This window comes from Pagrus major, chromosome 7 (genome assembly GCF_040436345.1).
Source record: "Pagrus major chromosome 7, Pma_NU_1.0".
In the NCBI taxonomy this organism is placed as follows: domain Eukaryota; kingdom Metazoa; phylum Chordata; class Actinopteri; order Spariformes; family Sparidae; genus Pagrus; species Pagrus major.
The window spans coordinates 7069711-7081407 of record NC_133221.1 but is presented as its reverse complement, the minus strand read 5'-3'; the positions used below and the strand labels follow the sequence as shown (position 1 = coordinate 7081407).

The 11697-nt window shown below is 40.0% G+C and overlaps 1 protein-coding gene across 2 annotated transcripts; it reads left to right on the top strand.

Moving 5' to 3' along the window:
• Positions 1-1278: 1278 nt before the first annotated feature.
• Positions 1279-7781, top strand: ttpal (tocopherol (alpha) transfer protein-like). Of its 2 annotated transcripts, none has more exons than XM_073471195.1 (6): positions 1279-1340; positions 1773-1999; positions 3236-3479; positions 3698-3891; positions 4515-4625; positions 5393-7781. In XM_073471195.1, exons 1-6 carry the CDS (start codon positions 1295-1297, stop codon positions 5669-5671), a joined length of 1101 nt encoding a protein of 366 aa, XP_073327296.1. In that variant the 5' UTR covers positions 1279-1294; the 3' UTR covers positions 5672-7781. The 2 variants fall into 2 exon arrangements, with proteins under 2 accessions (XP_073327296.1, XP_073327297.1); XM_073471196.1 differs by lacking the exon at positions 1279-1340 and adding an exon at positions 1375-1476 and having other exon boundaries at positions 5393-5759.
• The last annotated feature ends 3916 nt before the right edge of the window (positions 7782-11697 follow it).

Below are 11697 nucleotides of genomic sequence, written 5' to 3'. Positions count from 1 at the left end.
ACTGTATTCCCATTAACTGAATAACAAGCTGTCATGAAGATATAAAGGTGACTACTTAGCACATATAAACAAAGTAAAACAGTATACAATTGTGTTGTCCTTTGAGGACAGTTTGGATTATTATGAAAATCAAGTCATGAAGATGTTTCTCTTCTGATGATATTATAAAAAAAAAAAACTACAAAGTGCACCTTTAATAAAGAAGTCAGACGTGTTGGAAAGTGTCCAGAGGAGAAAAAATGAGTCCAACGTGGCAGTGTTGTTTGTTCACTAACCTAATGCAACATGTGGTTGTAGACTGATAACGGCCATAAAATCATTACAGATAGCCTAGCAGTGATTCATGACAGAGAGGGGACACTTCAAGGATTTATTTTTACATTCTCAATCCAATGTGCTGCATTTAGACTCAGCTATAGACTCACATGACAGCCATGTCTTAGAAAACAAGTGGAAGTTTCAGACTTGAAGGTCATCCTCAAAGATATCCGAGGAAGTAACTTTTTTCCAACGAAAACCCAAAGTACTTACACCTACATCAATATGAATAGGCTTACATTAGTTGGATGTTTTATTATTAACAATTCATTTTTCAAATGTGAGGTAGAAACATACCTGACAGACGTTGAGACATGTGATCTGTAGTGACAGGGGCTGAGCGATATGCAGGTCAACTCTGCCATCTACCGCTTTCAAGTGTAACTGATACACCTGATCTGTCCACAAAAAAATGTGAGCACATCTAGCTCAAACCAACCATGTGTTACATGCAGTTTAATTGATTAACTGACTAACTAGACATTTTTCAAAAATGATAAAGATAGAGAGGAACATCTAAAGTGTGGAAAAAGCTAATGCTATGCGTTAAATAGCCTTCTGTCTCCAACAAGAACAAATTGCAGGCTCTATTTTTATTTCAATACGATCATGTGTTGTGGTAAATGTGGGCCTACTGTTTGAAGTGCGTTTGCAAGATGTGAGGTTCTCGTGCGCTGGGCGAAAAGACGATTGGTTTATAGCCATTTGTTTAAGCAAGTAAAATTCTACCATGTCAGTTAGTTATTTGTAAGTAAATAGTAAATCGTTTTTTGAAGAACGTGTTTTAAGTAAAAACAACGTGAGACACGCACAAAAATCTAGTTTTGTAGCATTTGTTTTCAATTTTCACTGCGCGACATGTCGTGCTATGCTAGTTTCCGAGGGACGCTGAAGGCAGCACAGCAGTCAAAACAACGGACGTACGACTCGACGGCTCTGGCGCGTCGGCAGCGCGTCACGCGCTGCATATGGACCAATGAGAGAGCGCCGTTTCTCTACCCGGAAAAGGATTTTCCTGACAGGTCGGTTGTGATTTTTGATGCTGTGGTTTTGTGCAGTCGTGTCTGTGTTTTTGATGACATTTCATCACTTTCAGATGGATGCTCATGAAAGGCATCTTTATGTGTCGTAGTCGGTGAATGTTAAACGCATTTCCGGGTTGGTATTGAGTCATTATTCTGACTTTAGTTCTGTCGCATCGGTTCTGCTCAGGATCAAGTCGTATTAGCCAGTCCGTGTCGGCTGAGGCTCTGACTCATTGCCAAGCAAATACATACAGTGAGCATGTTTGCGCTGAACGTTTTATTTCCAATATCTATTGTCCAGTTCAGGTAAAGGCTGTGAACTGTGTGTGTCACCTGCCAGAATCTAACATGACAGCTCAGAAACCAGTCTCTGATTTTTATTGTTTTCACAGCCTCTCTGGTGCCTCTTGTGTTTTGCTTCTCAAACAGCTTCACCCAGTCAGTCCATGGCTGATCAGCATGAGTCCATCGATCTCAGGTCTCCTCCAGTGGACCCAGCAGTGGCTGCAGAACACAGCTGGTTCCCTGCACCCCCTCCACCCATCTATACCTGCACCCTGACCCCTGAGCTGGTGGCCAAGGCACGAGAGGAGCTCCAGGAGAAGCCAGAGTGGCGTCTCCGGGATGTCCAAGCACTGCGAGACATGATACTGAAGGTATTGCTTTGTACCTTTCTTTTTTTCTACCATGTTGACATTCATATAAACATAAACACAAACACAAACATATTATATTCTGTATTTCTGTTCTTTTCCACAAATCCCATTAAAAAAAATCAAAACAATCAGCCTGTTGCATTTTCTAAGCCCACTTGTTCCTATTGAAGATCTTTAAAAATGGTTCATAAATATATCTAAAAAAAAATGTATACAGATGGGAAATGTTAGTGTAAAAGGAGTAAATAGTACTTGTATTTGTTGGGGACACTTTCAGTCACAGATGTGCTCTGGTGAGTGTTCACTGCAGATGAATGATTTATGTGGGATCAACTCAAAACCAACTACAGCGCTCAGTGCAACAGTTGCCGTGGTTGCATGGACAATATTTCTTCAATTTGATTTATTCATTTTGATTGAATATTTCAACGTAACTTTTTACATGTACACTAAATTAAACGATCCCATAAGATGTGCGTTTATATGCCCCAAAGCATTTTATCATAATATCACTTTTTCGACATGTGCAAAGTGGTTTCGCCAACTTCCACATCGTGGAACAATAATTGTGTTTCTGGTTCGGTGGAGTCCGGCTTTGTTCATCTTTTCATTTTAAGAAGTTGTTTTAAGCCTTTTGACCATCTAAGGGGTTCAACAATCTTTAAATCTTTGACTATCTCCTTTATCAGCCACAGACCAGTTCTGTTTGGCTACTGCCATGTTTCTGTCCCTCCCAGAAGCAATGTTATATCATGTTCCCCCCAGGTGAGGCAAACATGCGCAGAAAGAGTGTATTTATTCCGGCTAGAGAGAAATGATTATTAGGCGCTAATATTTCTGTCGAACGGATTATAAAAGTTTTACACCAAGTGATCATCAGATAGGACATTCATTCAGATTGGGCCGGATTGGATCAGTCTCTTCTGATTGAGGTGGTTACATGAGCCATTTTTATTCTGATTGCATTTTTATTCTGATTATTAATGGAATATTGTATCGAGGAATGCAATAACTGTTGTGTTTATTGGATGACATTGGAGCTATATTGTACAGAGAAATAAGATATCAGGCTTTAGCTAGACACACAAGTAGGGTCAATTCATTGCTGGCTTTACTCTTTTCTTGAACTTTCTTGACAATAAAAAAAATACAGAATATCACCAGACTTACAAGAAACAAATTGCCATTATTTAATGGTCACAGATCATGTTAATGTTTTTTCACCCAACTCTGCAGGAACAGCCAAATCTCAGGACAAGGCTAGACGACACCTTTCTCCTGCGCTTCCTGCGGGCCAGGAAGTTTGACTATGACCGTGCCCTGCAGCTGCTGCTTAATTACCACGCAGGCCGTAAGGCTTGGCCAGAAGTGTTCCAGGACCTGAAACCATCCACAGTGAAACATGTTCTGGACCTGGGCTTTCTCACGGTCCTGCCACAGCCGGACCCCAACGGAAGATACATCCTCTGTCTCCGGCCAGGTGTGTGTCACTGGAGCTATCAGCAATTTTATAATGTATCAACTATTGCATAATTACTGTTTTCCATTTGCCCTTCACATTATATAGATTATAAAGTCAGTGTGTTTTTTACAAGTCTCTAAGTACATACTGTATGGCTAACACCCTGTTACTGTTTATACTTCCATGATGGGCTTTTCTCATATTGTACAATTACACAACTCGATCTCCTTTCATAGGAAAATGGAAACCAAATGATTATCCCTTTGTTGACAATGTGAGGGCCATTTATTTGACTCTGGAGAAGCTGATCCAGCCGGAGGAAACGCAGGTGAATGGTATTGTTATCTTGGCCGACTACACCGGAGTGGGCATGTCACAAGCGTCCAATCCAGGCCCGTTCCTCGCCAAGAAAGTTGTGAGCATCCTTCAGGTGAGAATTCTATCATCCGATGATCTGATGACACTTGTATGTTTGAATTAAATGCATGTTAAATATTTACTCAGCAGTAAATATGAGTAACTGCGTTAACTAGGGCTGCATGATATGGTCAAAAAGTGATATTGCGATTATTTTGACAGATATAATTCATGATTGTTATGGATGATTAAATCTTACGTCACAATTTTCTTTGTCATTGAAAAAACAGTAAAATCATGATGATGTGGCATTTCTCCCGATCTCTACCAAACAAACATGTTTTATTACATCTGGAGAAGAAGCTTTGTAGGCCAGACCATCTCTTCAGCACTTCAAAATTTCATTAACACACTGTTTTGTGACACATTTTACCTTCTTATAAAATAATTGCAGTTCTTGCGATTTGAATATTGCATATTGGATATAAGTCATATTGTGATTTGGATTATTTTGCAATTGATTGTGCAGCCCTAGCGTTAACACACAAGAAAAAAACCTTGTCATTTAAAGCAGTGGCTCTTGAGTGCTGCCTGTTGAGTTTTGTCGTGACTGCAGAGTGAATATTTACTTGAGCACACAAAACACAAAGTGAAATACTTTGTCTGTGACTATTCTGTTTCAATTCTAATTTGCAGGATGGGTTTCCAATCAGAATCAAGGCTGTTAACATAATTAACGAGCCCAGGATTTTCAAAGGCATCTTTGCTATAATTAAGCCCTTTCTGAAGGAGAAGATGGCAGAGAGGGTAACTATTGTCCTTGAATTGTCTCTGACTCTTTTGTTTTTTAACAAAGGACTATTTTGAATCGTGGGCCTCCCTTTTATCCGCAGCCTGTACTCAAAAATCATTTGCTCTATTTTCGTCCTTGAAAATAGAAGGCCAAGCATTTTCTTTTCACAGGAATGAACTTAGACCAACAGAAGCACAACCCTGTTTTTTTGTTTTTTTCAGAATCTCATGAGAGGGTCTGCTTTGTGTTCATTTAAACCTGCAATAATTGATTGTTATTCATGTTGGGGCAGCAGAGACAAGCTTACATGTAGTTACTTTTTAGATTAACATGGCATACAGTTGCTTATTTACACAATCATCAAATGTGAAGCAACATTAGATTTGTGTGTCTGAGCACCTGGTCTAGCTTTGGTTTGAACCTCATTAACTCCAGAGGGAAATATCGGCCTCTTTAGCAGCTAGAAGCTCCACTATGTTCACTAGCTAGGCGCTAACTTTGTCTGCCTGCCATTTAATGCTGAGCATGTAACATACAATTCATCTGTATTTGCATTTTCCTCTGCTGCTGGGGCCAAAAACTTTGCTAGCTGGAGAAGTCGGAATGAACCAAAACAGTAAATTTGTGGGCTTTAAAACCAAAACAATGAGCTGAAAGAAGCTATAAAGCTCTGTAGAGTTAAGTGTAACTGCAGAATCAGGTAATAATTGTTAACCGTAAATAAAGAAGCTCATGGCACGGCAGGTGACGCCACTGATATTTGTGCTGTCTCCTCATACAGTACATCCTCCACGGCTCAGACCTGCGCTCTCTGCACCGGAACATCCCCCGGTCAGTTCTCCCGGAGGAGTACGGCGGCACCGCGGGCCAGTTGGACATGGGCGCCTGGTCAAAACTTCTGCTGGACTGTGAGGAGGAATTTATAGTGGAGTTCTGCCAGCCGGATCCACTAGAGGGCGTGGTACTCCCAGACGCCATGCTGTTTGAAGGAGAGCAGGCCAGCGGGCAGGACGATGACACCTTCAGGGGCCTGCGCTCTCAGCTGTACTACTGTTACTGATGCATACTCCCGTCACTGAGAGGACATTGTCTGTTTCATTTGAAACATGTGTGTAGACTTTTACAGGGCAAGTTGCCAATATTATACATGATTTATTTTACTAACTAAGCAGCACTACTATAGGTGGATATAGTCTTTTGTAGTTTACACGTAGCCCAGCATTTAGACATGGTTCCAAGGCAGCTGCAGGCTCAGGCAAAGAGGCTTTGACATGAGCAGGTGCATGTTTAGCCCTTATAGGTGGCTTCTATGATTTTATTATCATGTATTACCATTTTTCCTAAGACGCCCATATGAACATTGAAGCAGTCTTTGCTTGATGTAGTCCTCCCACCCCCACCCCCCCGTAGTGGTCGTTAAAAGATGCCTTCTTGAATCGGAAATAGACAGCTTTTCAATTTCCTCCCCTCTGGCGCCACAACATGGCTAACCGCTAACAGCCTGGCTACTGTCCAAAGCAATAAACAACCATAAGAATCCCAATTTGACATATAAAACCCTGATCTCAGTGCTATGCGAAGGTAGAGTGAAACCTGGTTTTATTAATAAGTAAGTTTTGTTATTTACTGATCTAGTAGAGAGAATGCTGGTTTTGCTCGAGTCCCGCTGGTAAGACAGCACACATCTCAGCGGGGTTACAGACTTTGACACTCTCATCAAGTGAATGTCTGTCTGTTCACTGTTGTCTTACCTCGGTTTCTATCACTCTCCTTTTTACGCCTTCTTTGCCCCCTCCATCAGCGGGGTTTTTTTTCTCTTACAGTGTAGAGTTTCCACAGTTATTCCAGTTTTTCCACCGTTACCTGGGAATAGCAACCAGGGAAATCAATGCCTGTTTTGGTTGTGCAATGGTAGAGTTGCTTCCTTTGTGCCATAATGTAACCTCCATTTTTTGTGGGAAAAATCGAGCCCTGTGGACAGGCTGAATAGCATAGAGAACCAATCTATAGGTGGATGGTGTCTTTTTCCTACACTGTACAATCAGTATATAATTCAGAATGATATGTAGAGCGAAAAAGATGTCTATTGCCAGTTTAAAGTGTCTTTAGTGAAAGAGATTGGACAAAATTCACTGTCCTCGTTTTTTGTGTTTAGCTAAAACTAAAATGAGGCTTCAGCAGAACCAGTTAGACAAATCATGTGGGATCAGAAACGCTGTCCAGGGAATTTCATACTAGGAATGCCAACTTTTGAAGTTACTCACTCTATTTGGCTGACTGAGACTGTGGATTTGTCCCAAATCTCTTCCATTGGAATAACATTAGGAAGGGATCTCTGAATGATTACAGCAAGCAAAAATTGTTTCAGTGTATATATGGGCATGTCAATACTGTCTTAAGGCAGACATGGTAAATTTTGAAATGTGGCCATAAGTTCTGTCTGCATGGTTACATCACCCCACAACTTAACAAAAAAAAATGGAGACAGTTTTAGTGTATGTCACCGTCTAATACATTGCCTTAAACTGTTGTTAATCAGTATTTTTCCTATGTGTCATGAATCATCTTGGATTTGTGTGAACCAAAGCAATATTCCTGTGTATTCTCATCAGGGCTTGTCTTGCATAAGAGCAGATGTACGTCATTGTTAGTAAGTGGAAATAATAGATAGCTGCCGTAGCTGAGAGAAGGAAGGTTTACCAGTTAACCTTTTTGCTGAAAATCTAACTCATACACTGTATTTCAGGGCCTTTGTTTAGTTGATGCTTTAGTTTTCTCCAGCCTGAATCTTCTGAGAGGATTATTTTTCTAAGTTCAGATAATCTGCCTTATGTTTTTTTAAAACCTTTTTTGACCTGTTTGCCAGTGTTTCATCACTCAGTCTTAACACGGGGCCATTACTGATTGCAGGAGTCACATGGGGAAGGAACATTCAGTCCTGATTTTATAGACATCTGGTTTGCCAAATTTTACACCCGGCCATGTACAGAAATGTGCAATAAATGTTGGATCTGTTTTTTTTTGCGGTAGCCCGAAGCTTACTTGAATTATTTTAATTGTCAGTCTTTTATATTTTTATTTTAAGCATGTCTGTGATTATAAGCTGTATTGTGTTGCAGGATATTTATCGTCGGTAGTGAAGACAGTAAAGTAAAACTCAACCAGAGAAACTGCTATTTGTGTCTTGTTTGTGCTGTGGATGCTGTTGTTGGCAGAGGGTGGTGGTATGCTGCAGGCCCTTGGGAAGTTGTGGGTATTTTCACAACACTATTGTGCCTTACTTGAGCAGCTTTTTTTCCGAACTGGGCTCATGGCTCCCCAAAGACATCGGATACACAGTGGCGGAGTTTTAGTTTAAGGACTTTATTTGTCATGTGGACAGCAGTTACAGGGAAACTGTTGAAAACCTTGTTCTCAGGCTCGTACAAAGTGTACAAAAGAAATGAAAAGCACAAAGTACAAATTTTCCCTTTGATATGTAGCGGAGCAGACATAAAGTAAAATGTTAGCTCTTAAAGAGTAAATCCTCCACAGTGTTTACAGGTCTTGTGGAGTACTACTATGTGGAAAAAGTAGTAAAAGTCTTTTGTGGCTCCAGAAGAAGCTGCATGGAATCTGATAGATTGCCTCCAGTGATGTCACTCTGTGACAAAGTTGCATTGTGGGTAATTCAGGCACCATGTTTTGAAAAGGAAGAAGAATGTTTGGAATAAAAAAGGCAATATCTCTTTTTTTTCTGCTGTATCGATCCTGATCATTTGTTTTTCAGACGTCCATGAGTCCAACAGTGCTATGGGAGAGCAAAGCTGGACCAGAGGACTGCTTTACAAAACCCGGTGACTAAATTACCCACAATACAACTTAGCCACTGAGTGATATTACTGGAGGAAATCTATCAGATAACCTTCCTCTGGAGCCACAAAAGGCTTTATACTATATTTTTCACATGTGCAGTAGGACTCCCAGAGTGTTGTAAACACACTTTAATGTGTGATAAGTGCCCTTTAAGTAAGGTTCAGGTACCTCAAAAATATACTTACATTCAGCACATACACAAATGTGACTTGTTTTTTTCCACTACTGAAGACATATTACTTTACTTTAGGTCAGGAGTACGTAATGTGGGGTTCAGGGATCAGACCAGCAATATCACATATTTAATGAAGTGGTTAATTATATTTCAAGGCTAATATTTATGGAATTATATACTGTATACATGTGAAACACTGAGGAGCTGTGTCTTAGACTCGAGACTAAAATAGGTTTGGAATGAGAGCCTGCTGGTTTGTTATGGGACTATTTCCATCTGGAAGATTTACTCAGAACTCATTGATTTGTGCTGTTTCTTTAATGAGATTTCGACTTAATTTTAACTCCACTCAGCCTACGGTGTTGGATATTGTTAGTCTTCTGTTACCATGACATTAATTTAGTCAACAAGACAAGACACTCATGTTATTTGAGTTGATAACAAAAGAAAAAGAAAGCAGACGAATCAATTGAAGGGGCACGTCACTGATTTTACACTTGAAGTTCAGTTGATGCGTCACAAGGAAAACAGCTCCATTGTGTCTTCTGTGGCTCTGGGGAAAGCTTTGAGAAAAAATAACCCTGAACATGTCATGTTATCAGCAGCTTGGGCTCGAGTCTTCACATTTTTAACAGAAAGCCTGCATCGTCAACTGGGGGGGGGGGGTGAAGTTAGAAGGAAGATGGCATTTAAAAGGCCCTAGTTTGTGCCTCACGTGTATTACCAACACCATTACACTTACTGATGTTCTGAAGGTATTTCCAGACTCCTCAAAGACTCTTCCAACCATCTGGATGACGAAATAGTTTGTTCGGTGCATCAAAATAATTTCTAACCCAACCCCATTTCTTCCCAAGTTGCAACTCTGATTCCTTATTAAAAACAAATATGGCGGCCAGAAATGAACTTGACTGTCTTCTTGGTGCAGAGTGTGAGTGTGTGGGTCTGCAGTGATGTTTTCTGCCTGTTTCATCACTTATGCATCTACAGGGTCTGGAGAGGGCAGAAAACATCACTGCATCACTCCCTGCGCACAACCTGTTCCAACTTTTCCCATGTGGTGGGCGATACAGAACACTGTGCGCCATAACAACCAGACACAAGGACAGTTTCTTCCCACAGGCCATCACTCTGATGAGCACTTAAATCAGTCATCTAGTGTCAATAACCTCATAACACCAGAACAGATCATGCAGTCATTGTTAGTATAAATCCTACATGCTGTACATAATGTACAGTATATATATGTATACATCATTTATCCACTCAATGTATTTCTTTTTTATTTCTTTACTCTATTTCTATTGTTACAACTTAGAATACAGTTTATATATTGCTTAATTTTGCACACATACAAGGCAAAGCAAGCCAATTATGCTCTGATTCTATTTAATTTATACAACCTATATCTTAAATTTGTCAGTGTTGATGTTGCTTTGTGTTATTTATTTACATTTTTCTTGTGTTGTACAAAAAGATAAAGAAAATATGTAACTTCTGGCTACCTGGGTAGAAAATACATGTAATAGCTTAAGAAATTAGTGAGCAAAAAAATCTAGATTAAATAGCTTAAGTTTGAAAAAAGATTGAAAAGAGGCTTACAAGATCCTGGAAATACCTTCAGAGCAGCATTGAAGTGTTAAAGACAAACTCTGTAAGTATTCTGCAATGCAAAACATACATTATCCCAAATGCTTCAAACAACATTCAAACCCTGCCTGGGTCATGACCTAGATTTTCATAAGCAATGGTGAGTGTTTAATGGTGTGTTCACCACCAGCAGAGTGAGTTTGACTGCAGGATCATTTGTGTTTATTCGTGTTACTCAAAGAAGTGTTTACTTTCCCCAAACAGTTACATTAATTACTTTAAATTCAGGTCAGTCACTGAACTCAGCACTCACCAGAGACTCCAGTTCTCACTCTACCTTTTCCCCTCGCCTCTCTGTAATGTTACATTCATGAAGTAAAGCACATTTCTCCTCCAGTCAGCAGTCAACATTAAAGTACATTAACACCCGACAATGAGGGTCACCTCAGCGGATCGCTGCTGCAGTCAGGTTAATAAATGGGAGTGAAGGAGAAGTTAAAAAGTAATTTCTGAGCTCTCCTCCCATCAGTGAACGTCTCTGGATCAGAACAGAATCTGATGTGACTCTGGGTGTTTATTCCTCCAGAAGGTCTGGGATTTTTTAATTGGATTTTTATATATATCGCCGACAATAAGCTTTGTGGCAAACACAAGTTTGTGATACTTCACAGATGAACACCACTTTTTTGATTTGCGAAGCTTAGCTTAAGTCGCTAGACGTAAAAAGCTAATGTTAGATTATAAACAGACGATATTGTGGTCACATGACTTAAACATCACAGCCGCTAAGCATCTTACCACACAATTACTGTACACCTTTTCTGTAAACTGATCAATCTACAAGCTGTAAAGCTAAAGTTAAAATAATTTGCAACTGAAGTCGGCCTGTAATGACGGACTAGTGAGTAGGTGAGTCTGTGTTCGCTGTGCTGATATAATATAATTCAACAGTGGGACATTTAATTATGTATTTTATATCTTAGAACAAAACGTGTAAATAACTTAAGACCTTATTAAAAAAGCCCATTGACTTTGAGACGAGGGAACCGGATGTGCGAAAAATGCTAACCGATTTCTGGGTTTTACGACTACAAATAGTGCCCCTTTAACATTGTAAAAAAAAAAAAAAAAAAGTGCTAACGTGGGTTTACCCTCTACCAACACATCACAAATGATCCCTCCATGTGCAGTTAAACAAGCAGCCTAAACATATGAACATTAAAAAAAAAACATCTGGGGGTTCCCTGCGAGGAAACCTCATCAGTTGGGGTGTCTGGTGGTTTGATGTACGACTAAATAAAGCTGCAGTGACATGAAAGCTACAATGATTCATCCTAAAAAAAAAACAAAAAAACCCCTCCTAAGTGTCTGATCCTGGGAGTGCAGTGTGGTGTTGGCTCCAGCCCACAGAGGAGTGGGAGCCTCCACAGCCTCGCTCTGATTGGCTCTCACACGGCTAACTCCAT

Excerpts from the sequence above, each read along its gene's own strand:
- ttpal (XM_073471195.1), top strand. The coding sequence starts at position 1,295 with ATGAGAGAGCGCCGTTTCTCTACCCGGAAAAGGATTTTCCTGACAG. Across the intron at positions 1,341-1,772 it reads GAAAAGGATTTTCCTGACAG|CTTCACCCAGTCAGTCCATG; the intron begins GTCGGTTGTGAT and ends CTTCTCAAACAG. Across the intron at positions 2,000-3,235 it reads TGCGAGACATGATACTGAAG|GAACAGCCAAATCTCAGGAC; the intron begins GTATTGCTTTGT and ends CCAACTCTGCAG.